Below are 27499 nucleotides of genomic sequence, written 5' to 3' on the forward strand. Positions count from 1 at the left end.
GGGGCTGGGGGGCGACACTGCCCTTGAGAGTCCGGCCTGTGGGGGAAGAGCCTCCTGTCCACCCCTTGCTGGGTGCCTCTGGTCACAAGCCCCTAGGGGTGGGGAGGCTGGGGTAACCCCGAGGGGAAGGGCCTGAGCACCTACAGGGAGGGTCTCATTGGCATCCCCAGGAAGGCTGCCAGGGGCCAGGGGCCTGAGTCAGAGTGAGCCTGTGCGCCTGAAAAGTGGGAGCAGAGGTAAGCCAGGGGCCAACACTGATGGAATTTCTTAAGAGCACTTTGAGAGCAATCCGATTCCTGAGCATAAGAGGTGGGCAGAACAGGGAGGAGGGCCTATGGCAGAAGTTTTAGAAGGCATGTACGGAAGAGTCCCCCCTCCCCCTCCCCTCTTTTTGATCACTAGGGTGGGGGTGATGGCCAAGCCCAGCGCAAGGCTTTTCCTTCAACATTGGTTCAGCCAGGAGGGCGTGTGGCTGCACAGGGCAGTTCTGGTTTGCATTCGGGCATGGACAATATGCCATGAAAACTTAAACACGAGAAACTTCACCGCCCCCTCCACCCCCATCCCTCTTCCCTTCAGCGGAAGCTTCCATTTGTACACTTGGAAGTACTTCTCTTCCATTCGTTTTAATCATTGAAGCTGCTCCGGAATCCAATCAGCTCTTTTAAAGAAAACAAAACCGAGATCCCTTTTCTACACAGCTACTGGCTGATGGCCACACACTTGTTGTCACCTTTTTCACATCTTCCTTCCACCAGGTACTTTTATTTTGTCTTCCCTCTAGGGTTCGTGTCTCAAAAAAAAAAATTGAGTAGTGTCTAAGGAGAGTTGGACGATGGTCATATGGCATTGGACTCATGGGGTGCTGGAAGGCACCCCTGGGTCACTGATGCTCCAGATGCCCCGGGGAAGCAGGTTCTTCTGTGTTAAGAATGGTGGACGTAAACTCAGGAGGAGGAGCAGGGGCGGGAGGGGGGAGCGGGGGAGACGAAGAGGCTAAATTAACCTGGGTGGTCAAAAGGCCTTCAGAGTCTTGGCAAGTCCAACTCAGCAGGCAGTGATTTGAGCAAACTGTAGGGAACAGTAGGAGAAGTGTAAGTGGTGGTGAAAATGGGCTTGGGTGTGTAAATCAATGGTGGCTGGGGTGCCGCCCCTCCCCCCCCATCAGATATTCACTTAGGTGGAATCGACTGTATCTTTGTACACAACATAGAGAAAAAAAAACAGATACGTGAAACAGTGAGGTGTGTAGATGTATTACCAACATAGAAATGACTACCAACAACACAAGACGCAGAGAGAGAAACAAGTATTAGGAAAATGGTTTAATATTGGAGACAGAAGCAAAAAACTGCATCACACAATAACATACGTTACAAAAATAGTCTGACTGTTTCAACTACACGGTTATGTTTCACAATGAGGACAGAAGAATCGGAAAAAACTTTTGATCTAAACAGCAAAAAAGCAAACCCCTAAAAGTTTTAACTAATACATTTATCCACTTAAAGTGACTGAGTACTTCTAAATCTAATTACCTTATTGTGTAGCTGCACGATACAGAATAAAAAGCGAAACTTACCGCTGTAATTTTAAGACAAAATTCTAATGCTAGATATAAGCAAAGGGAAAAAAGAAATCAAGCCAAAGTCTTTAATTCTCAAATGAAAAGCAACTTTCTTTCTATCAACCAGAAATCAAACTTGAAATCAGTCATTGTCAGGGGGCCCACAAGTGTAAGCCACAAAAATTTCCATTTTTTTTAATCTCCAGTATAAAAAGTTCCACTGGTAAAAATGCATGAGTACAATCAAGTTGTAGAAATAGGAAAGCCTGCGTGTTTTTTTGTTGTTGTTGTTGGTTTTTATTTTTTTTGTTTTTTTGTTTTGTTTTGTTTTATGTGTATGTGTTCTGTTTTTGGCTCAAATTCCATCAAACAACAAAATCCAAATGCATCAATAAAACAAACAATACTCAAATGGTCTTACAGTTTTCCACTAGGTTGCAATAACTTTGGCTTTTCTCAGACAATATTTAAAAACTATTTGTATCTCTAAACAAAATGGTATCATTAATCTACAAACAACAATTCTCACAGCACAAAAAAACGCAAATACATTTTTTTTGTAGGACATTATTCAAAAAGGTAATGAAACTACAGGCTTTTTTTAAAAGTTTATTTCTTCTTGTTAATTAGCACTTAAGATCATAAAAACAGAAACAGTAAAATGATTCTGGATGGCACAAGCCAAAGAACTCTAACCCCTAGGGTGAAAGAAAGATGAACTTGTTACGCCTTTGAGTACTGCCACGTTTTCACGGCTCTCTGAAGTGAGTTTCAGAAATGACTATCTGCGACACTTGATTAAAAAAAAACAACAACGAAAAACGAAAGAGAAAAGCAATATTGTTGGGTGGTTGGTTTGGGTTTTTTTTTCTTCTAGCACAGATCTTTTTTGCACCCTGGCAGCTTAATTTTCCCCTCCTCTTTTCATATTAAAAGATAAAGCAAATACAAGGACAAGCTGTCTCTGAGGAGAGTTATCTTTTTGACAGTGAAGCATGGGGGGCTGGGGGGTGGGGGGTGGGGGGGGAAGGCTTAGACTTTCCCCCTAGACGTCATGGTCTGGGTTGCCTGAAGAAAACAAAGGCAACACCCCATTCAAAGTGAGCCTCTTACTGACTGCGTGCAGTCTCCTCTGGGCGCTGCAGGTAGGTAAGAGGAAAAAAACAACCATGGACTTTAGTGAAAAAATTAAGGGGGGGGGGGGGTTTGTTGTGATTTACGCAACCTCTAGGTGACGAAAGCCTAAGAAATCTGCGTGGTGTTCTGGGTTTCTCCGTATGTGCCTCCACATTTTCATGCATGTACATGATACGGAGGACGGAAACCTGTGTGCTACCTTTTGCGGTTCAGCTGATCGCTACAGAAAGTACAAAATAGCCCTCAAAGGTTCAAGGAAGGCCCCAGCAATAGTAAACACGTGTGAGGAGAATACAAATCATGTCGTTATAAGTGCATGTGCTGTAAGAAGGGAACTTTTTTTTTTTTCATCATTAGAGGCTAGTCCCTTCCATCTCAGGGCTAGCAGCCCCTAAGCCCCACTCCCCCGCATGGGATGATACACGGTGGTGAGGTGCAGAAGGGAGAAGAAAAGGGTGCTCCCCTGTTTCTGCCCGCTCTCAGGACGGCTGGCATTTGTACTGGGGCTGCAGGAATGATGGCCCTTTTGTCAGGACCACGGCAAAGCTGACTGGAGCGCAGTAAAGGCCGGGGTAGTACGGCACTTTAAAAAGTGGCAGCAGAGACTGGTGCTGGGTGCTCTGTTCTATGACTCGGGTGACACACCGAGTTTGACGCATGTGGTCAGTCCCTTGGGAAAAAGGCTACTGGCTTCTTTCTACTTCCTGAGACCTTGCTGATTCAGAAAGATCCGGTGGGGTCTGAGAATTTCCAGCACATGGCTGGTTAGAAACATTTAGGAATATTGAAGAAACAAGACAAAAGCCTTCCAAAGCATACCCTCATCCCAGAGAGGTTACCCTGTACGGTATGAAAATGTTCTAAACTAGAGAACACCACGGAACCTGATCTCAAAAGCAAACTGTTTTTTAAAGTGCTAAATCAACCTACTCTCTCCCTCAGAGGGTGCACCCAATAAACAGGTTCTTATTCCAAACGAAGAAGGAATTCTAGCTTCACATTAAGTAAGAAGTCTTTTTTTAAAAAAAAAAGAAAGAAAAAGTGAGGTTAGGGGGAACAATTTGGAGCCTGTTACATTTTCCTCCCTTCAGAATTGTCCCAGGAAGATTCTCCTTAGGACCAAAAAAAAAAAAAAAAAGAAGTAAAAAAAGCCCAAAGAGAAGAAGAAGACATGGAGAAACCGAAATGGCGACAATATCAAAAGTTATCAACATCCCAGCGAATTCTGGGTAGAAAGGGTTAAAAGTTCAAAACTTTCTCACCGTAGAGGTTCCGATAAATGAAGAAGAAGTACATTGTGAGGTTGCCTTCACAGCATTGATGTGCAGAGTGGTTAAAAAAGTGAGACATGGGCACTTATACAATGTCTTACAAAAAACATCATAGAGAAATAACAAACAATAACAATTTCAGGCAACAAGACCACAGGATAGCAAGTTAACAAACTTTTAACCTCTTTTTTTGTTGTTTTGTTTTTGTTTTTGTTTTTTAAATATTAGGGATTTATACAAAACACATAATAAAATATCCATGTTATCAAATTACTTCTCACAAGAAACACGCTGAAGCTCTAGGAAGGAAAGTACCTTTGGAATTTGGCACTATACATTTACACTTCTTTTTCTTTAGAAGAAAAAAGAACAGATCACATTTTGCTGAACACAAACACATCTAAATAGTCCACAATAATTAAAAAAATGACATCAATGCTTCACAAGCCAACACAAAACTTATTCTGGAATAGGTTTTTGTTTTTTGTTTTCTCCCACCCTCACATGAAAAAAATTTTTTTTTTAAGCAAACAACTTTTTTTTTTTTTGAAATTCTTTTTTGTTTTTAGGAAACCAATTCTAAACTCATCTTATCAACAAAGAACATTAAGACCATAAGACTCATGATGAAACCACAACTTAATTCACAGAAGCACCAACGTGACACAGTAGCCTTTCTCCTGTACATCGAAACAGTATAAAATATAGGTAATTTCATGTGCATTAAACCATGGATTGTCTAACTGTGAGTCAGTTCAGCAAAAGGTGACACAAATAGGTAGCATTTGCCCCAAAACAGGGTAAATATTTTCTTATACTAATCTACAAAAAGTGGTTCTATATATATATCTTAATGAGAAAGTGAGCCACCTAAAATGGCCTTATCAAAAAACTTTACACTGCCTGAAAAATGTAAAAACTATTACAGACCTCTAGAGACTGAAAATCAGACAGTTTTTTTTTTTAATTTTTCTCAAACTGTTTTTGGAAGTAGTCTGTTAGAAACCAACATTCTGTGTCCCTGGACACATATTGCTATTGTTACCAGTGACCGGGAAGAATGCCAATCCCTGTATAATACTTTCAAGTCTGTTTTATGAAAAGAAAAGGAAAAAAATAAAAGAAAGAAAAAAAGAAAGGAAGAAACCAAAACCGAAAAATAACGCAACATTTTTTGCCACAGGTTGTTTTCTATAGTTAATTTGTCTAATAATAAATTTCAGTCTTGCATGAATGCAGCAATGTTTTTCACATTGACTTCCCAGAATTCATAGCTAGATGAGGTCACATGCAAATTTCAAAGGTCAAACTAGATCAAAGGTCAGTAGGAGAACCAAATATGACGTGAGGTCAGAAAGACATCAGAAACAATGACGGGACGATGAAACTTTTTTTGAGACGCCACAGGGACATGCTAGGCAAACGATGAACTAACGGGCATGAAGATGTCTAGGGAAAAAACAAGGAAGAGTAAAAAGTTACACAGAATCTAGGCAGCAGCGACATAATCACTTTTAAGGGTGCAGAAGAAAAACTAATGCAAATCTTAGGTCATTAGGGAGTCTACGAGCCATTCACATAAATTTGCATTTCTTACAATCTTTATCCACAGCACAATGAAACCCCAAGAGAATCCATCCAGAGAGAGCGAGAGGGGATGGATTCAGGGTGTTCTGGGGTGGGGAACGGGGGAGAGGATCCAGTTTCAACGAATGTCACATAACGGGGGAGAGTCAGACGACCGGACTTTAAACTAGATCATGGAAGTTACGAACAAAATAATCAGACAGGTACAAACAACGAGAGGATAAAGCATGGACTTTAAAAGGGGCTAGGGTTCAACGGTGAAAACGCCCATTCCTAGAACAATTCCTCTAGAGACTACTTCAAAAGGATCTAGCTAGCACAGAGAACTGCTCTTTAGGTATCCAATAAGTTAACAATAGGCAATAAATAACTTCCATTATTTCTGAGGCAGTAAAAATTTTGTATAAAAATAGAAATGCTTTTTTTACAAATAAAATTTACAGGCCTGTGGCTTTCTTTTTTTATTTATGTATTATTTATTATTATTAAATTTATCTCTCAAGAAACATCAAGTATTTTCACTCATGTTTTAAATTTTATTTTTAAACCCTGTAGCTTTAAGAAACAGATCTCTAAATCTTTTTTATGTTTATTAGTATTATTTTTTTTTACATGAATCCCTTCTACTAACAAAAATAAAACAACAGAATAGACAACCCGTGTAATAAGCTGACCGGTAAATGGCATGTGTCTTTGAACCCTAAAATAAACATCCGACTGGATGAAAACAAACCCATGTAGTGGAAGGATGCTTGTTGGTTTTGTGTCTGTGCTTTCCCTGACCGCTCTCACTGGGCCACCACGAGCCGAACCTCTCACCAGCTGGTGCCCTCCTCGGGGGCAGCCCAGGCAGTGAGTCCAGGGCACCAGTGGTTTCAGGGTTAAAATTGCACATTAGCATTTGTTTCCCTTTTCAGTTCTCGAGATGTCATTTTATTTGTGTAAGTTTTCTTTAAAAAAAAAAAGCAAAAATGAAAAAAAAAAAAGAATACAAAAACCGAAACGAAATCAACAAACAAACAAAAAAAGGTCAAAGGAGATTCAAATCGCAAAACAGAGGAGAATACAATAGCACAACTGGAGGAGGAATTTACTTGATAAAAACAAGGTAGCCCAAGTTTTAATTATGGCAGACTGGGTGGGAGGACTTGGGGGTGGGGGGGGAGAGAGGGGGGATGGAGGCCTTCTTGTAAAAATCACCGTCTCTCTTGGTAAAGGTTGGCAAAGTGTGGTCCTCCTGTGCCTTCCCTGCTGAGGACAGGCGGCGCGTGGGACTTACCCTAAGAAAGCTAAATAAGAGCAGGGAGCCTCAGGGGTTAAGATCAGTAAGGTTTGCTGTCATTTTTGGAGCGCTTCAGCTGGACCTTCAAGCGTTTCATGCCGATCTGGAAGCCATTCATCGCCTGGATAGCTGCTTGTGCGGAGACAGGATTGTCGTAGCTGACGAAACCTGTAAGACACAAATGGGAAGGGGTGGGGATGGATAGAGAGGAAGTGGAGGGTTAGACAAGGGAGACCGGGGTTCTGTGGGACAGCTGGCAGGGCACGACTGCACAAGGTGGCAATCTCTTGGTCTCAATTCACCTCCAAGGTGACTGTGCCTCCCATGACCACAGGGGACGGGCATGGAAACGCACCCTGTGAGTCAGAGAAGCAGCCGGCTGATGGCTAACTTGGCATCACGGAGGACAAAACCCGTCTGGGGAAAGTTAGAATCTGAAGCTCAGAGCGGGGACCTGGGGTGGGGGAGATGGGGCAGGAAGGTTGGCAGTACAATATAGCAACGCTTTGGAGAATGCTGATGCCAATACATTGAGCTCCTATAATTCCTGTACAATTTTTCGAGTTGACAGGAAGTTAGCATATTGATTTCCATTCAGAACATCAGCTATTCGGAAAGTTCTAGACTAAGCTCCTTGCATCACAGCTTCAGAGAGAATGCCTTTCCAAAGCAGTGGGTGAGAAGGGCTCACGTGCATGCTCTCCGCAGAGTTCCCTGCTCCGCTGACAGACAGGGGCGTGGAGACAGTTAAGGCAGGAGAGGTGGTCAGAGGCAGGCCTTTTTGGCAAAATGGCTGTTAAGATTCTCATTAAGTCACCTTCCCAATCAATGAGGTCCCAAGCCCAAGATTGTGGCTTCGACTTTATTTCCTCCATTCCCTCTGGGTCTTTGGCCGGAAGTAGTAAGGTAAGTCGAGGGTGGAAAGGGGGACAGGCCTGGATGCACGGATGAAAAGACCTTCTCACGGGCCACTCTGGGCGCCCCAGAACCGAGATTGCAGCGCACTCAGAAACCTGGGGACTGGCTGCTGGTGACCCCACAGCGAGAAATTGCATTTGTACAAACACATAGGTGAAGGAGTCCGTGGGCTGATTAATCACTTTTCAAGGCAGTGACTATTTTCTCAAAATCAACTCAGGGCGCACAATCCCTTCCAATCTCCAAATAAAGCCCAGACTTTGTTTAGCTATGAGAAATAGCTACGTCTGGCTAACAACCTTGTGCAGGGAAGCCTTCCTCCCAAAGGCAAGCGTGCGCATACACACACACACACACACACACACACACGGAGCACTCTCTCAGGAACCATTAGGAGGGGCTCTGTCTGTATAGTTGCCGCAGAAACAATAGCGTAATGGGTTTGGGTTGACAGCCTTTCAGCGAGGTTAAAGCAGCGACTTGAAGTGACTGACATGTGAACTCCCTTCCCAGCAGAGGCTTCAGTCCTTCCTGGGGACAGCACAGGTGTTAGAGAAAGTTACGGCCATGAAGCTTTAGAAGCCAAAGCGTCTTGCTGGACCACTTTCCGGTGACTGGTTTTCAGCTTTCTGAGATCCACCTCCGTATGGTGGGTGCTCTCCCTTCCTACTTGCACCCGGCTTTGAATTCGCGCTGGCCCACAGCTGTTTGCGTTACTGCTACCTTGTTTTGTGTTATGCTGCTGCTACGACCAACTGCCCACATGGATTACGAAGATGCAGGAATGAGGGAAACTAAAGGTGTGGTGCTTCAGAGGGCCAGAGCTGATCCAGAGCATAGGCCCCCCTCTGAGCATTCATTCTGGCCTCAGAAATAATTTGGGGGGTCCCCAAACTCCAAACTAACCAAACCCACTGCCAGTGAGTCAATTCTGATGCATAGCAACCCTATGGGACAGAGTAGGCCGCCCCGGGGGGTTGTGAGGGTACCAATCTCTAAGGGGGAAGGTGAGGCGGTCTCCTCGCTCTCCCACGGGAAGCCCTTTGAACTGCTGATCTTGCAGTGAGCAGCCCAACTGATAACCCATGATGCCCCAGGCCTCCTTGGATGGCCCAAGGAACTCAAACTTACTGCCACCGAGTCAATTTTCACTCACAGTGATCCTACAGGGCATGGTAGACCTGCTCCGGGGCGTTTCAAAGACTGTAACTCAAAAGGGTCCCCCGATTACAACAAAGAATAGATTTAAAGCATGTCACCCCCGTTGTAAACTTAGTGCAGGAGGTGCGCTGCCTGGACTCTCTTAGGACACAAAAGGGGCCACGGGATGCAGCATTCTGGCAGCGGCAGGAAAATTGGTAGGCCGATGTGTGCATGGGGACGCTGGGCTCTGCAGCTTTCAGATCTCATCTGCACAAAGCAGTTAGTGTACTGGGTGCTCTCATGCAGCCCGACTTTCCGATTGTCCCGAAGGCTGATCCTTCAATCGCCTCATGATCTGGGGCCCATCCCTGTGGATGTGGGGCTCCCTCTGGTCAGCAGCCTGGCCCACATCTCTGACCTGACTGTCCAGAGAAACCTGAGAGGCCAGCACTCGATGGGACTGCCTGGCTTCTGGGCTCTTCTGACCAGGTGCAGTGGTACCACTTTCCATCCTTGTTTAATGGAAGATGTTTGCGTTTCCTTCTCTGACAGAGTTCTGCCTGAGCCAGCTTCCTGCTTGTACAAGAGGTGTTTGTGCGAAAGTATGTGGGTGTGGACCAACATGCTGAACCGCACTGTCTGAGTCTCTTCCCACCTGGCAGCGTCAGGAATTCACGGCAGAGTTGCTCCATTAAGATTCTGTGTCAGGAGAGACTGTTGGCTGTGTTGTGTTGTTTTTTTTTTTTTCTGGCTGACAAAGCTCACACTTTACGATACATCTTAAAGAAATTGCAGTCTCTCTCTAATGAAAGATTAGTCAGTACCTGCAATATACGTTACTAGTACATGACCAAATATTGAATAGACAACATTATCTAATCTATGGGCCATTTCGCTTAATTGGCCAGCTCTTTCCTTTCACAACCTTTCTTCCTTTGTTCATTAAAGACCTCTGTCCACATCTGCTTGGGCATCCCGAAAAGTGGAAACTGCCACCATCTAAGGCAGGCCCTATTCTGACGTGTCCTTTGCCCCGCCCGTGACTCCTCACTTGGGAACCTCCTAGAGCAGTCTGACTTGGTTTTGTGTCGCCTACCAAAGCACTTGCTCAGATTGGTCTGCTTGTCAATGAAGACTTTAGCAGAGATCACGTTCCCAAAAGGCATGAACATCTGCAGGATGTCCTGGTCTCCAAACTCCTGTGGAAGGTGGTAAATAAAGAGGTTTGCCCCCTCTGGACCTAAAGGGAAGAAGAAGAAAACACAAGTCAGAGAGTAAGGTAACCGGTGTGTCTTAAGATCTGAAAGCCCTTTCTTAGGAATGGCTGCAGCAACAGCCGATGGAGGAGCTAAGCATTTGGCGTTCCCGGGGGGCGAAGAGTACACAACAGACGGATAAAGGTCAAGTGCGGGGGCGACTTGCAGGAAAGCAATTGTCCTTCAGATTGTCCGCAGATTTCCACAGAGACATTGGCTCGACTGGCTTCCGTCCCACAGCTACTCTTGCGAGGGTCACACGGCTGAAGGTGCACGAGGGCACATTTGTGATCATCAGGGGAAAGAGAACCCACCGGGCCCAGAGATGCCTCCTTTCCTGGATGGCTGTCTTCTGTAAGATGCAAGAGAGCGCCCTGCGCTTTCTAAACAAATGACAATGTAGAAAAGCAGATATCGCCACGATGCGGCTTCGGCTTCTCAATCATTTACCTAATTATCCAGCCAGTTTTGATTGGCCAGACCTCTTAGCACACAGTCTACGGATCATCTTTATTAGAAATGGCTGGCAATGGGTCAAGGCGGGTCAAGGCGGGTCAAGGGTGTCGGGAGCGGTAGAGCAGAAGCCTCACCATGGTGATCAGAAGGACGCTGCTGGGAACTGGGCTTGGAAGTAGATGCACCGGATGTGGAAACTTGTCCAAGAATACGGGACACCAAGCTCCGCACTCTCACCCAGTGCTTTCTGGAACACCCAAGAAGCAAGGGCAGAAGGCAGAAGACCTAAGCTAGGCGAGTTGGAAAGGCAAGCTCTCCCCTAGGCGTCTCTCATTTCATTTCCTCAACTCTCCCCACCGGCACAGGAGCGACCTGGAAGGCAGCGGCAGGCAGCAAGAAGGGAAAGGAACGGGGATGAAAAAACCGGATGGAAGGAAATCCTCGGCTGACCTACAAGAGGGCTTCAAGAAGTTCATGGGAAAATGCTATCATCTCTTAATTCCATTTTCCACAGACTTTTTGAAGCCCCTTGCGTGGCACACCGGAGTATGTTCCAGGCGGATAGGTGCACGGCTTGGGGGCAGAGCCTTTGTTGCTGGTCTGCACCTGCTTGGACCTTCCTGGCTGGGGAGACCTCAGGACTGGATCGAGAGTAAGGGCAGGCCCAGGTCTTGGCCTGTCTGGCAGGCATCTGGGAGCGAAGGGCATTCGGGATGGTGTGAAATGACTTCTCAGCTGGTTCAATGAACCTCCACAACGAGGAACCAGGGGCCAACACAGACCCCTTTATAACAGGTTACCATGGGTGCCCCAGGCAGCCGCAGGGCTGGAGTGGGGTGTGATCTGTGTATATGGATTGGAGGGGAAAAAATGAAATGGAATATCTTGTATAAAAGGCAACCAGGTTGGTTTTTTTTTTGGCCACCATCAACGAATCATAAAAGAACAAGGTTTTAATGAATGGGAACCGGATTGTTTTTTATTTTCACAAGGGTGGCTTCTTAAAACAAGTTTCTGATGTCACCGAGAGGGAGTGTGTCTTTCTCACTTAGCTGGTCCCTCTCCACACCGCTCACCGCCTCCCCGGGCTAACGCACACTCCGGGCAAGGCGAGGGCTGCATCTAAAGCAGCGGTTCTCAACCTGTGGGCCACGACCCCTTGGGGGGGTGTCAAATGACCCCTTTCACAGTGGTCTCCTGACTCATCACAGTAGCAAAATGGCAGTTTTGAAGTAGCAATGAAAATGATTTTATGGTTGGGGGGGTCACCATGAGGAGCTGTATGAGAGGGTCGCGGCATTAGGAAGGTTCAGAACCACTGATTTAGAGGAACGCAATGTGGCAGGGCTTATCAGGTTTCCTGTTTTTGTTGTTTTATTTAAAAGAAAACCAACAACACACACACACACACACACACTCTCTCTCGCTCTCTCTCTCTCTAAAAAAAACCACAAGACAAAAAACCCAAACTTACTATGAACATATGGAAAAAATCCAACACTAGCTTTCTGAATACTACCGTGCCACACACATCCTTTGCAATATGTATATAGGTCAAGTCTGGCAACATTCCAGATTTAATGTCCCTTCTAAATAAAAAATCCAAAGGTGCAAATGAGGATTAATGAGACCCAATTTGAATTGTGAGGCACATCTTACCTCCTGAAGTCCAGGGAGAAAATGCAATTTTAATGACCCAAGACAGGGATGACTGGCTACGCTTGGGTAACCCTGGCTTTCCAGAAGGCTTTCCTTTCTGACGGTGCCGGGCAGGGAGAAGACCAAGCACTCCCAGAGACAGTCAGCAGGTCCATGGGGGATTCCTATTTTCACCCATCATTTCTCCCGAGGAAGAATGCCAACAGCACCACCTTCTGAAGACCTCCTTCCTCTTTGTTCAATCACCAAGAAACAGCTGGATTTCAGAAGCGCCCCCCAGCCCCCATTTTGATACTAATTGGGGACAACAAAAGAACACCCTTGAATGGCAATTAAGACTTGTAGGGCTATAGATATCAAGGGTCAACAAAAAATAGCTCTCAGTATGTATGAACTAGTCTCTTCCTTAAGTGGGTAATAAGTCATTTGCTAGTCAGATGTCTTCAAGTACACATGTAGAACGTGGTTGTATTACTGGTCCTGGTACATTGGGTTTTGATGGTCTCTATTTCTCATGCAGCGCCTGCTCTAGCACAGAGCACCGGGGTAGTTTATGAGAATGAAATGTTTCAGGCCAATGGCTCCACCAGCCTCCCGGGCGGCTCTCACTACCTGCGTGTAAGGAGTCTTGCCTCTTGAAAATAAAGGCCGAGAGTAAAGGGTGAGAGGCTATTTAGTCTCCTGGGGACCAACTGTCCTGGATTTGGATTCTTAGGGACACCATACCCTTGACCAGATTTAGCTGGGGAGAAAACGGTTCAGGCTTCCTACAACCAGAACCGCTCCTTTGCCTTTGAGGAGAAAGGTAATCCGGAGTGCCTGGCTTCAATCTCTATCAAGTGAACTTTCCACCCTCTTCCCTAAAGAACCACCGGGCTGACAATCAAGAAATAAATCTAATATTGAAGTCCATTATGGAGTAGTCCCCCGCCAGTATTGTCACTGCGATGTGTCATGGCGTGGAATTGGAGGCACAGCACGCCCCCCCCCACTCCCCCACCCCACCCCACCCCCGGGCTTCTGCGGTAACCTTTACAAGGCAGACCACCATGTCTCCCCACCCACGGGGCCACCAATGTGCAGCTGAATGCTGAAGCATGATGCCACCAGGGCTCAGTGGGATTGTCCTTTTAAATGACGTTTTACTTCGGCATATATTAAAACAGATCACATTTCTTGAGCATGGGCTAACGATGTGAGATGAGGGTTGACCAGGAGGGGCTATGAGAAAGTGGGCGAATCATGAAACATAAAAACTGAACAGCCTCTCCCCCCAAAAAACCCATTAACCCCCACTAACCATGCTACAGGCAGCTCGCATATCGAAATATGAATAGTCTGAGTGGGCAATGGATGTTTTGAATTATTTTATGGCAGTCCCAGGGGTAAAGTACCACATCAGCAATCAATGCCTAGGATTTAATTTAAGTCAGGGAGATTTGAGGGCTGTGGGGAGCAACTGAGAGAAAGGTGTGTACAGGGCTCGACTTTCTCTTCAGGCCCCTGAAGCCTCAGTGTCCTGGTGACCGATGTGTCCCCAGTGACATGCTCTGGCTTCCGACTGGCTGTGAGGGCCCAGGAGATGATGGAGAAAGGACCCCCACTCTCTGAGACGTGTGGTGTAGACTCCGTCTGAGGGTGGGGGGTCATCATTTTACCAGATCCCTCCCTCCGCTGATGCGGATCAGGTGGCAATGCAACCAGGCACAGAGGGGCTACGTACAGGTCTGTTTTTTTTTTCAACTCAGGAAGACATGTGGCATGTTATGATATAGGGCCTTGCTCACATGCCTGGTGAGACGCAGCTGTCCGAGCAGTTGTGCATGTTTTTGAAAACTCACCAGGACAATCGCCGCTCAGAGTAGAGAGAAAGTAGCAATGATGGAAAAATAACCGAGGTTCTCACATAGCTTTTCTTTTAAATGATGCTTATAAATATTTATAAACAGAAACGAAATTCTTTTTCCTTCCCCCCCCACCCACCACGAGTACCCTTTAGGCTGTGTCCCCTGAAAGGGTACAACTTTATAAAGTAAAATTGCTCCCTTTCCTACAGAACATCCTGTTGAAGCTATCTGAACAGACGGGGTTTGGATCTGTGGGTGAAGGGAAAGCCCTTTCAGGATTTTTCTGTTTCCCCCCTTCTCTGTCTAATGCTGGCCCCACCCCCTATTCCAAACAAGTCGGACAGACAAGGAAAGGCGCGCTGCTGATTTTATGTCAAAGCAACTTCAATGACAGAGGAAGAAGCCGAAAAGAAGGAAGGAAAGATTATTCGGAGTCTCTCGTTCGCCATTTTTCAACGAGCTTCAATTTATTCTGAGCAGTAACTTCCTGAAGTTTATTTTGCTTTATTGGCAGAGAAACAAGCCAATCAATCATTTATTTTCTTTCCCAGAAGACACCCCCCCCCCTAAATAAAGAACAAGTAGGTCTTATCATCAACCTCAAAACTCACACCTATCAGAGGCAGCCACAGAATCACAGGGCCCCGAGACCCCGTAGGAGCGGGACACTGATGCACTCAGGAGACAGGTGCGGAGGGGGGGGGGTTCTGCTTCTGGGGTGTGGGAAGCAGGGAGAGGCAGCCCCCACACGTTTGGCAGGGAGGGTTCCTGGCAACTTTGTTGCTGGCAGAAACGAAGGCCGAATGGCATGTGAACAAACCCACAGTGTGTTGGCATCCGTCTAAGAGATGGATGAAAAACTTATCAAACGCTGAAAGACTGTCGTCAGACTTTGTCTGGTGAACGAAAACCGTAAGTCTGAATGTCAGACTGAACTACGTGGCCTGGACCTGTCAGCCGTTTAGAAACACACAAAACGGGAATAGCATGGAGACAAACCACCGGTTTCCATCCCAAAGCTGACTCGGTTTCTTGGAAGGTTCTAGAGAGGAGGTGGTTCTCCACGGGGCCGGCCCTGGAGTGGAGGCGGACACGTACCTTCTTTCTGGCTGCCTGCCGCGCTCTGCTGCTGCAGCAAGCTCTGGCTGTACAGCGTGGGCAGTGCTGCGGCTGCGTACTGCTGAATTCCTGAGTAGGCCTGGGTGAGAGCGTCCATGGTACCAGCTGTGCCATTCGTCAAGCCCGTGGCGCCAAGTCCTCCATTCAGAGCCGCCATACCTGAGAGCATTTGAGCAACTTTACAAAAAACCCAACAATAGAGAAGAGAAATAGCACTTATTCATTAGTGCTTTCCAAAGGAAGTGAGAGAATCATCTGACAAGGACAACAGCAAGAGCATGCAGTTAGCACACCGATTAGACCGACAGGAAATTAAAAAAAATGGAATGATAGAATAATAAATCATAGCAATGGAAAACCCAAACCCACACCCAAACCCTGAGCCTGGAGAGCCCTTCCTCCACGGGTCAGGGATCAAATGGATCAGGGATCAAATGGGCCAGGGATCAAATGGGTCAGGGATCAAATGGGCCAGGGATCAAATGGGTCAGGGATCAAATGGGTCAGGGATCAAATGGGTCAGGGATCAAATGCGCGGAGGAGCTACGGTTAAGAGGACACAGCTACATGCCATGCAAGGGGCTGCCGGCAAGTCCTGCGCCTATCCTCCTGAAGCACAATCCTCTGCTTCTCCGAACTTAGAAGGATGTAAACAAGACAAAACCCGAACAATAGTGGCAGCGGTCTGTGTCGTCTGTACCCTTCAATGCATCTACGTGGCTCTTGGAAGAGTCACGGAATGAATGGCTCCTGGGTTGAGGAAACAAGAAACCAAACCCAAACTCACAGCCATTGAGTCAATACTGACTCAGAGTGACCCCCTAAGAACAAGCTAGAATTTCCCCTATGAGTTTCCGAGACTGTAACCATTTAAAGTCTCATATCATCTACACCCAACCTACGTCTACACCCAACCTACGTAGATAGGTGTAGAAAGTCCCACTTTCCTCCTGCAGAGGGGCTGGTGGTTTTGAACTTCAGACCTTGCAGATGGCAGCCTGATGCTTAACCACTACACCAAGGAGTCAGGGAACCACAAGACTGCTTGCTTCCTTAAGCTGTTTGATGAGGAAGCGGCCGGGCAGGCAAACTCCGTACTCTACAAATGAGTAAGTTGGCAGTTTCACAGACTGACTTTCCCTAAAACTGTTGCAGAGTGTTTTCAGGGACCATGGTCTTAGAAATGACCCAGCAGATTAAGAATTATGGCACAGCACAATTATATGTGTGTGTGTGTGTGTGTGTGTGTGTTCTCCTTCCTCTAATGACAGATAACCGAAGCTGTTGATTCAATGTCAAAAGGCTGGCACTCGATGGTGCCGTTTCAGTAGCAAACAGCTCGCACACATGCACACATGAATATTTATTCCTTGTCTCTGCCAAGGAATGAGCTCCATGTCATGTTTTCCAGTCAACCGAAGTGACACCCATGTCTAGAAGCTGGATCTTGGCTCTGAACTAACATGAACTGGATGTCAGCCAGGACACTTTCCTGATTTTCCCTCCTTGCATCCTGGCTACTCGTTTTGCACTAGGATGACGGCTGGCAATGTCACATTCCTCCTGAATACTAAGGGAAAACAAGCAGCGATGTAGCGGGTTAGTTTCCCACTGAACGTAGGAAAATGGGGCAGTGATGTCACGATTGTCTTCAGTTCCCTTTAAAATGAGGAAGACAACTAAGAAAACTCTGTTTCTGGGGAGAAGGAACTGAAAACCTCAATGTAAATATTGAAGGGATAGATGTTGCTGATTAGAGATGTAATACTAGAAGATGACTCGGAGGGAAACTGCAAAGAGACTCATGAGAGGACACCTGAGATAATGATGCTTGTAGATTAGAGTATGGAATCAACTCCCGATTCATCTCAACACTCCTATCAATGCTACCAATGTTATCTGCAGGGCATAGGGGAGATGGGAAAGCTCTGTTTACTCCATTATATGCCGTTGTGACAACTTCATCCCTTAGATGTAAAGGACAGCATGCAAGAGAGGAGTCAGGCCAGGGGCTGAGGGCAGAGGAATCTCAGAGAGCTGCAGGCCTGCGGTTCTCCCTGGAAGGCTTGAGGAGACCGAATGGGGGCTGGGTGACGGGCTACCAAATACATTCTTGCAAGGAAAGACGGAGGATGGGGGTGAGGTTGACTCTTCAAGAATCAGCAGCCCACTGAAGAGGACATGGTCTCAAGCCAGATCGATCAAGCACAAATATCGACTGGCTTCATTGTGGTCAGTCTGTTCAGAATAGGAGGTAGGGATAGAGATGACCAAGTGGTCATCCCACCCCTCTGGGAACTCAGAATCCAGGTGGGAAGAAATTCTAGGAGGCGAGAGTGAGCAATGATTCACCACTTTTCTCTGCTTGGACCCTAAGGTGCATCACTTCTGGCAGGGCTGTGTACGACGAAGCTGCTGGACAAATACAGGCCAAAGGCAGGAGCCACATTAAGAGGGACGCTTCTGTTTAAACCCTGCCACTCAACCGGAGTGGCCGAGAACATGGACCTCCGTGATGCCTTGTCAGCCCAGACCCGAGCAGTTTCCCTGCTCTGGGGTCATATAAGACCCTGATGAAGGCCTTCCTGGGATTTGAACCTCCACAGCCTGGGTTCTCCAGAGGACTGGATTCCACTGCCATGGTCACTGTAACCTTCTCTCTTCCTCAAGGAGGATTGTGTCCTTCTACCTCCAGCTCTTCCCCCCTTTTGACCAAAGCAAGAGGAGTGGGGTGGGCAGGGAGCGCACCAGAAACCTGGCAGCACAATAAACACCATGTCCCTGAAAGACTGGACAGATATTTCAGGACTACATAAGAGTCCCACAAAGCTAGTAGCTCTTGAAAGTGACACTCCAGCCAGGTGCCCACACCCTTCCTGGCTACACTTCGCATGGCTGGCCTGCTTCTTTGGAATAGCACCTCAGGGTGGCTCTGCTTTCTTAAGGGTCCTCTGTTTGCTTCTGTTGCCACTATGTTCCAGGAGATCACCTTGGCTGGTCTCCTTGGCCCGGGCCAGGAGGCAGGAGAGGACACACAAGGGAAAGTGTACGGATGCCAGAGGGAGGGCCAGGGAGAGGTCTATGCAGCGAAGGGAGGTAGGGATGGCCTTGCAGTCCAGGGTCTACCCATGTTTTTCAACAACAACAACAACAACAATGCAAGGGTAAAAGTTCTTACAAGTGTAATGAAAATCCTGCAAACCGGTATTTTCAATGTCCAGGAGGATCAGGAGCATGGGCTAGCAGAGGGAGTTAATTCTGACTCCTGGTGACCTGTCCCATCAGGTTTCCAAGGCTGTAACCTGAAGCAGACGGCCACATCTTTTTCCCATAGAGGGCTGTTGGTTTTGAACTGCTGACCTTTCAGTTTACAGCCAAGTGCTTAACCACTGTGCCACCAGGGCTTCTTCGGTAGTCGGTTACATGAAGGAAATCAAAGAGCCAGCCAAAGAAGATGTCAACTTTTAAGAGTCATTCCAGTGAATTACTAGTGGTTTTCCTGAATGAAACCATCACGTGGAAGATAACCTATGCCAATTGATCTGTGGTTGCCTGATTATCTCTAATACCTCTGAACAATAGAGGCAGAAGTTTAGCCAAGTTAAGGAGAGCAAAATCTTAGGCTTCAAAGAATAGGATTTTTCTTCGAAAAGGTTGAATGGATTCTTCCTGTGTAATCTTGAAGCTAGGACAAAATGACAGGGGTGGCAAATCTCAACAAGGCCAGGTCTTGGTAAATGGCCTAGAAATATAATGAGCACACACTCTGATTGCTAAGTGCTTTAAGCTTAAACTGTGCTCCCTGGGTCCTCAGCTGACTGTGACCCAAGGAGCGGATGACCTAGAACCCCCCATCCAGCGGAGTGTGAGTGTTCTTTGTGGGTACTATGGAAGGGCACCAAGGAGGTGCCGTTGGGGGCCTAGCCCACAAGCAGACTCAATTCATGGAAAAGCCACTCTGCTAGGTTTTAAAGAGAGAGCAAGTGAGCGCAAAAGTGAGGGATGCGTTAATACATTTGAATAGATTTATAATGTATTTACTGGGATAATTAAGCTGATACATGAGTATTGAAGTATAATGTCTAGACTCAGGGTAGATGAGTACTGAAAGGCATCATCAATGGAGCTTACCCACATTCCTGTGTGTAGGGGGTTGTGTCCATGCACATGTATCTACTTGCCTATAAGTTTAAATATTCCAAGGATCTAGACTGAAACAGTAATTTCATGGTATCAACAAAGAGCAAAAAGACTCAATCACACGCCTCAAACATCTTATCTTTTCTCTACTTTACAGAAGAAATGTCCATCAACACTATCGACCGGGCATGTGTATTCATTTAAGCCCTTATAATGCTGAGCCCTGTATCACCAACCATTTAGAAGAATTATACTTTGTGAACAAGGGAAATGAGGTTGTCAGTTGACAGACATTTACACATACAAAATCAGGTACAGACCTGGAGGTGGACGTATCTGTCAAAAGCTATTTTTCTCATCAATTATTGATATTCAGGTGTTTCTAAAACATGCCCAGATAACCCTATATAATGGAGAGGTGAAAGCTCCCACTTGGTGAATTTCCCACATTCCTTGCTTCTGATATTCTTTCTGCTTCTATCTTTATAGTGTTATACTGCTGTTCGATTCCCTCATTTAAGACATAACGTATAAACTCGAGGATAAGCCGACCTGAAGATCAGCCAAGGCACCTAATTTTACCACCAAAACTGCGTAAAAAAATGTGCTGAAAAACTTGACACCAAACTCAATAGTTTAACTTTGCTACTTGTCTACTAACCAAAATTCCCTTCCCCAGATGGGCCTGCGTGAGTGAAAATCTAGGTCAAATTATCCAATAACATTTGGAATGAGGTGAGTTTGGGAGTAAGCGGTGGGTTCTAGCTAGGTACTCTCTCCTTGTCCACGGGGGAAAGTTGGCTTTGTTCAGAAAACCAGACACCTCTCTTGTCAGGGCAAGCCTGGTTTCTGAGGCAGAAGGGGATATGAAATGGCGATGATAGCGAGGTTGTGATGTAGAAGCTGACTCTCTCAGGTAACGGTTTATTGACTGCCTTCCTAGAGAAGCATCCAGTAAGACAGGTAGGTACTCCCCACCATTTCTGCAGAGGAAGCAGGTTTTCTCAGCCTTCTATGAAACCATTTGGGCCGAGTAGCAAATCAGCTTCAAGACAATGTCGGGGAAAGTACCTGGCCCTAAGCGAGAAGCCCTCATTGAATCGGAAAGGTTATCTTTTTCTTTTGTGCGTGTATTGATACATGTCGGTTTCAGTAAACATCTGACTACCACCTAATGTCTGGTCGGAGTAACTTGAAACCAGGAATATTCTTTCCTACTGTCCTAAGAACTATAAATGCCTAAATGAACCCAACGGCATAGAGTTAAAAAAAATGCAACAAAAAAAATAGAGAGGCTTTAAACCCTATTGCCTTTGCCAGAAGCAAAACGTAGATAGCACAATAGCCCGCGCGAGACATGGTCATAGTTTTCCTGCCATTCCAGAGTCCCTCTCCAATAGCAAGGGAGACATCCCCGCCACGTGCAACATGAGCGGATGGAGGCAAGCTGGACGACACAGACGAGGACACACGGAGCAGTCGTCATGAGCACGTGCTGTGGAGGACAACCATTCCCACTGGCCTGTGGCTTTGCAAGGACAAGCGGCCAACCGAATCGGAGTCCTTGTTTAAGAGGAACTAGGTCCTGGGGCAAGGCTGTGTGCGGACCACACGTCCGCGTCCTAGGGGGAGGCCGACGGGGCTGGAGCTTCTGCAGGAGGAGGTCGGAGAGAGGGGCTGTACCAGAAACAGAAGTGAAAGCCACGGCAGCTCAGACTCGCTGCTGGAAGAGGTGACACCTGGAGGCGGGTTCAACCGGAATGAAGCATCCTGGTTCGTCCCATGCAGGTACCACTCCAGCCGGCATTCACCAAGTGAGAACCATCACGTGGGGAAGGAAAATAGTTCTCTTTTCTTCCACTTCTTTTCTTTCTTTCTTTCTGTTTGCCTAAGCTTAGGCAAAGCACAGTGCACATTTTGGCTGGTTTTCTCCCCAGCGCACCTGAGTACACATTTTGAATAAGGCCCCAAAGTGGCCTACTTCTAAAGCTACTTTCTTATTAAGATGATAAAAATTAGTCCTTATTTGGATACCATCTGGCCTCCTCCTGATTAAATACATTATAAGGTGTCCTTTCTGCAGCTTGTAAATGAGAAGATTACTGGGATTTTGTGCTTAAAACATTTTTTAATTGCCTAATCATCTTTGAGAAACACATAATTTATTGGATCGTGGCTTGATATAGGGCAGCTGGCCCCAAATCAAACCAAACCGAACCAAAAGACACCTCCCCAAAACAATACAGAACAACTTCCCTGCCGTGCAGACGCTGCTGACTCACAGCAACACTATAGCACCGGGTTGGAACTGCCCCTGGGGTCTCAGACTAATTCTGTAAGGGGGTTGAAAGCCCTGTCTCTCTCTGCGGGCAGTTTGTCACATTGTTTCATGTTTATGGTGGGCCTCTGGTGAGTGGCCTAGCTGTATGACAGGCAACGGTGCCCCGAGACCCTGCCCTTGGTTCCCCTCAGGTGAGCAGGGAGAGTGAATTGTGGGGAAAGTGATGGTATCTCTGTAGTGGGCGGAGGATCCATCTCCCTGACTGAAGGAGCCTATCCCAAACAGAGCCACCTGGGCTGAAAATGACAGAAAAAGGCTTCTCCCCATGGCTCCCAGAGCTCTTCAGTGAATCCTGATGGCTCAGGACCAAATGTGTTATTCGGAGCTCCAGACTGATGTCCACCTGCCCTCGCCAAAAGGATGCAGCCCCTTTGGCGATCGGCTACCACAGTGACCCAGGATGCCGGTCTAACGCGGCTTCCACAGGATGCTACTGCCCACAGCATCTCCTCTCCACTCTGCTTCTTCTCCATTCATCCAAGGTCTCTCTTTTTTTCTCCCTTCTCTTGCTCCAGAGCAGGAAGGGATCTGGAAGATCATCTGGCCCACCAGCCTTAATTAGCAAACGGGGGCTTTGAGGCCCAGAGGGCAGGTCGGTGATGTGGCTGAGGTTCCCCAGGTGAATGGGAGTAGACCTGGAAGCTGGACCCAGGTGTCCTGGTTTCTAACTCATGAGTTCTGCTCTTCCAGCACACTGCCTCTCCGAAGACCAGATTAACACCAGGACCTGAAAGTGCCCATCAATCTGTAGTGGGGGTGGATGGGGGGGACACCAGATAGTCCAGGTCTGAAGAGTTTGTGGGGGTGGTGAGCTGTTTTTAAGGCAAAAACAAATGCAGAGAGAGCTTTGGCCTTTCGAAGTATGTGCTCCTCCACCCCAAGGGTTAGTTACCCCCATGGCCTATTCCTCTTAGGTCATTTCTCGCTGACCATTGATTGTGGAGAATTTGGGGGAAGGCTGTCCACCAGAGCACCAAATACTCACTGTTGATGGTACCTGCTAGTGCATTAATATTATTCAGTCCGACAGTGGCTCCCGCCAATCCTTGCAGAGTCCCAAGGGAGGTCAAGGAGTTCATGGCTGCACCAGCAGTGGAATTGGGGGTTGAAGCAGCCACTGAAAAACAAAAGGAAGACAGAGGGAGAGGGGGAGAGAAAGCACAGATGAGTGAAAGCCAACTGCACCAGAAAGCAATCTGTTGGCCTCGCAGCAGATGGGGCTGGGGAGTCGTTTAATCATCCTGAGCCTGTAAGGCTCGCTCCCACTTTAGGGTGTGAAAGACATATGGGGATTGCACTTGTCACAATTCTGACAATTCGATTTGGTGATTTAAAAAGTCATCAGAGAGCGCTTTTGCCAGGAGAGTTCTAAGAAGTACGCTCATTGCTGGTTCGTGGGGGACATTAGCAAACGCAACCCACTGAAGGAAGGCTGAGAGGCCAATCCTTCTGGGCAAGGGGGTCTCATGCTACTCTGCAGGGGCGGAGCCTCCATCTCATCCAGGAACTCACCAGAGGTGGGTGGTGAAATAAAATGTCCACTGTTGCTATTGTTATTGTTATACACTTTCTCAGTTTGGTTTTGAAAACAAAACAAGACCTACATCCTTCAAGTTGGACCCAAGACTTGGAGACCGAGGCGGTGGCAGTGAGAGAAGAGAACCTGCTATGAGATCAAACCACTTTGGTTAAGCCCTTTCCCTCTTCCTTCAGCCCGCCTCCTTTTTTTTTTTTCTTCTATTGTAACTGTTTTATTGAACTATAATTCACATTTTATAAAAACTGCCATCTTAAAGTATGTAGTTCGGTGGTGACTGGTATACTGACAGGATTGTACAGCCAACACCCCCTCCTACCTTGAGAACATCTTTACCACTCCCGAAAGGAGCTTCCAGGTTGGCAATCACTTCCCCCTCTCCACCTCCTGCCCCATTCTGGCGACCTCCCATCTATTTTCTGACTTTATCCATTTGCCTGGCCTAGAGATCTCCTGTGTGGGGTCCTGCAGCATTCATCTTTCACTTAGCAGGATGCTTTTAAGTGACATCGCGTTATGGTACCCATCAGGAAGCCATTCCTCTTTACTGATGGATAAGAAGTATTTCATTTGATGGGTGGGCCATATTGAAAAAAAATCAGTGGTTCATTTATGGGCATTTGGACACATTTTAGTGATTATAAATCATGATGCTGTAGACGTTTGTGTACCTTTTTAGGGTAGGCACGTGTTCTCAATGCTCTTGGTTAGATACACCTGAGAGTGGAATTTCACTCCAATGTCAGTCATTCTAGGTTTAACCCTCCCAGGTACCCTCAGACTGTTTTCCAAAGGGGCCGCACTCCCATTTCTTTTGCATTGAGAACTGCCTCTGTCAAAAGCATCTTCAATGATCTTACATGAGTATAGTTTTGGAATGTGCCGATCTTTTCCATCTCTCTTACCTTGCTGGATCTGGGAGGGAAGCAGGGTAAATCAAACTCTGACCATTGCTACTCACTCACTCACTCACTCACTCACTCACTCACTCACTCACTCACTCACTCACAGCCAGCGACTCAAAGCTAAGGCGCAGTGACCCTGCAACACCAAGTAGGCAGAACTGCCCCTATGGGTTTCTGAGACTGTAACTCTAAACAGGCTGAGAAAGCCTCATACTTCTCCCTCGGAGCAGCTGGTGGTTTCGAACTGCTGACTTTGGGGTTAGCAGTCCAGTGAGTAACCGTTATGCTGCCAGGGCTCCTCAACCATTGGCAACAAGAAGCCTTTGGGCTGTTTCTAGCTGCACCTCATGGCAGCATTGTTTCTGACGGCCAGAATACCCCTCCATCCTGCTGGAATGCCCTTGCCCACATGGAGCTCATGCCTATTCTGACTTCAGGGACCGAATTTTGTTGCTTAAAACGCACTTTTCTTGGAAGCCCTTTGTATCAGGGCCAGATCTGATTCCTAGACAGCGAACCCTTCCCTTGTCTCCTTTCAAACCACATGGGATGCTGCTTCTGACGCCTCTCAACGCATCACCGAAGTCTTGTCTTTTTTCTCTTTTTCAAAGAAGTTTATTCATAACACCAAGCCAATGTTGCCAATCATTTCATATTGAAGACTTTCAGATAGACATAAAAACTGATAACATAAACTCGCATCCAGCTTGTAGAATACTTGAGAATCAATCTACCCTCGTCTGCCCCTCTTAATATATTTGAAAGTCAGTTTCAGACGGATGTAATCTTACCTCTAAATCCTTCAGTATGCAGCTCTAAAAATGGGCACATTTTCTTTTAAAGTCACAAAATCATTATTGAAATGAAATTTCAAAAAAATTTTGAAATCATTATTTGATAGTATAATGGATTCCATCACCCCTGACCCCCCCCCACCCCCCGCATCTCTCCCCACTGTGGGCAAGAGTAAGAGTGGTCTTCAGATTTCTTTCTATGCCTTTCCATAGCTCTGCTACCTGGTTTTGCCAGCGAGTTGATGAACTGATACTGAGCATGCATAAGACTGGAGTTATTTGCAACTTAAATACAAACAATTTGTCAATAAAAATGATCTGGGCTTGATGCTTCCTTAGGGGATGATTAAAAATACTGATTGTGTTTCTCTAATTGTTAAAGGATTATTAAAGTTTTCATTTTCCTCTTGGATCAATTTTCAGCTATAGTTTTTGTGTGTTTGCTAAACCATACGTGTATTTCATTCATCTTCAAAGTAACTGGTAAAAAGTTATTTATCTTCTTAATAAAAATTTTAACATCAGGTGCATCTACATTTCCATCCAATTTTTGTCTGCTTAGTCTTTCAGTGAATGAGAAAAGCATGCAAAAAACCAACCCATTATGACAATATTACCATGGAAATATGTTGATGTTAAATAAAGCAAGTCTTCATATTTTACCTCGTGAAAGGGAACTGTGATTGTTACTTTATTCTTTGTCGGAACCATCCCCAGGCCTTTAGACTACCTTACCTCTGAAGTTTCCTCTTTGTCCACGTACCAGGTGTGTCACACAGATGGCTCTACCTTGCTTTTTGCGTTCAAATGCATTACTGTTAATGTTTGTCCTTTTCTCTAAACTACATTCTTGCCCAAAGCTCTTCCCTGTCTGTTAAGCATCTGGCTGGTCTGTCTGTATTGCCATCACATTCACCTGTTCATCTCCATTAATTGCTGCCTATTTGCTCTGTCAGGTTCAGCTCTAAAGCACAAGTTTCCCTGCAGTCTGATCCAATGATAGCTAGAGCTGGTCTTGGGGGCATCCTTTGAGGCTTGTTCCAACCGAAGCAAGAATGACCCGAACAGCCCATGGCTGTGCCCTCTGAGTGGTGACTTCAGAGGCACATACTGCAGGGGGGCAGACTCCTCCACGGAACTAGCCTAGCTCTCTCAGTAAACAAGCAAACAAGCAAACAAATAGCCCAGGGGAGGGGTAGCATCCAGAGTTGATACAATTCATTCATCATCTAAAATCTCCCACTTTCCACAAGGTATTAGGAGACATGCAAAGAAAACTACTGTATGCTCTACTCACGAGTCACAGACCCAACCAAACTGCCTTGGAGAGGACTCAGATGCTGATTTGAAGCAGAGAATGATTTTAAAGTGGCTATTATAAACATAAGGAGCTCTCATGTAGTGGGTTATACACCGAGCTGCTAACCACAAGATCTGAGGTTCAAATCCACCAGCCGCTCTGAGGAAGAAAGATGAGGCTTTCTGTTCCTGTAAATATTTAGCCTCAGAACCACACAGGGGCAGTTCTACTCAGTCCTATAGGTTTGCCCTGAGTTGGAATCAACTCAGTGGCAGTAAGTTCGGTTTGGGCTCATTATAGATATGTTCAAACAGCAAAAACCCCATGTTTAAATAACTAAGGAAAGGCACTACACGCCAGTGTCTGAGCAAACGAAGAACATCAATGGGAAATTCTGGAGTTGAAGAGCAAAACCACAGGATGGAAGATCACTATAGAGATCTACAACAGTAGAGTTGAGTTGGGAGAAGGAAGACTTGGTGACTTTGAAGACAGATCACTGTAGAAGGCATCATTTGAAATGACATATAATTAGTATACTTCATGATAGATTGATATGTAATTTGATTTAAAGAGAGAAAAAAGAATAAAGAAAGCAAACAGCACCACAGAGAAATTATCTAGCTAACTAGCCTGAAAGGAAAGAGAGAAAAGCAGGAAACATATTCTGAAAACTTCCTAAAATCGATGAAAACCAAACTACACATTTAAGAAAAACAAAACTCCAAGTAGGATAGACAATGAAATCCTTAGTTATAAATATCTACCAATTAATTGTAGCACAGTAAAGGGGAAGAGGGATATAATTGTGTAAGAGGAAAATTACTGTTTCTCACTGGAATTAAGTTAATTTAAGTACATTTGATAAGATGAATATCATAAGCCCTGGGGCAAACCATTAAGAAAATAATAGTAAAGAAAAAAGTCAATAAATTAAAATGGTGCATTGAGAAATATCCATTAATGTCAAATAAAGCAGTAATGGAGGTACAGAACAACAAGAAGATGAGATATACAGAAAAATAAAACGGCAGATGTAGACTCAACCATATCCATAAAATATGACATGTGAATAGATTAAAAATAGAGTTAAAAGGCAGTGATTGTCACACTGGATTAAGAAACAGCAACAACCCAGCTAAAGGTGTGTGCAGGAGATGTGCCCTGTATTCACAGAGGGTTGAAAGGAAGCAGGTGGGAAAGAGTGCAAAGAACACCTGTAGGAATATTGGAGTGGTCA

General features: G+C 45.9%; 1 protein-coding gene across 5 annotated transcripts in view; it reads right to left on the reverse strand.

Annotated features, from left to right (window-relative positions):
* Window positions 1-1310: 1310 nt before the first annotated feature.
* Window positions 1311-27499, reverse strand: part of CELF2 (CUGBP Elav-like family member 2) — a 635027-nt gene continuing 608838 nt past the window's right edge. For 3 of the 5 annotated variants that reach the window (XM_075552397.1, XM_075552393.1, XM_075552396.1), the window contains 5 exons: window positions 22721-22840; window positions 15222-15419; window positions 10002-10145; window positions 6842-7012; window positions 1311-5424 (listed from right to left, as the gene is read on the reverse strand). In XM_075552397.1, coding sequence (XP_075408512.1) covers window positions 6885-7012; window positions 10002-10145; window positions 15222-15419; window positions 22721-22840 — 590 coding nt within the window. In that variant the 3' untranslated portion in view covers window positions 1311-5424; window positions 6842-6884. Of the gene's footprint in view, window positions 5425-6841; window positions 7013-10001; window positions 10146-15221; window positions 15420-22708; window positions 22841-27499 lie in introns of all 5 variants that reach the window. The other 2 variants (XM_075552394.1, XM_075552395.1) reach the window with 2 other exon arrangements.

The sequence above is a fragment of the Tenrec ecaudatus genome, chromosome 6 (assembly GCF_050624435.1).
Source record: "Tenrec ecaudatus isolate mTenEca1 chromosome 6, mTenEca1.hap1, whole genome shotgun sequence".
NCBI lineage: Eukaryota > Metazoa > Chordata > Mammalia > Afrosoricida > Tenrecidae > Tenrec > Tenrec ecaudatus.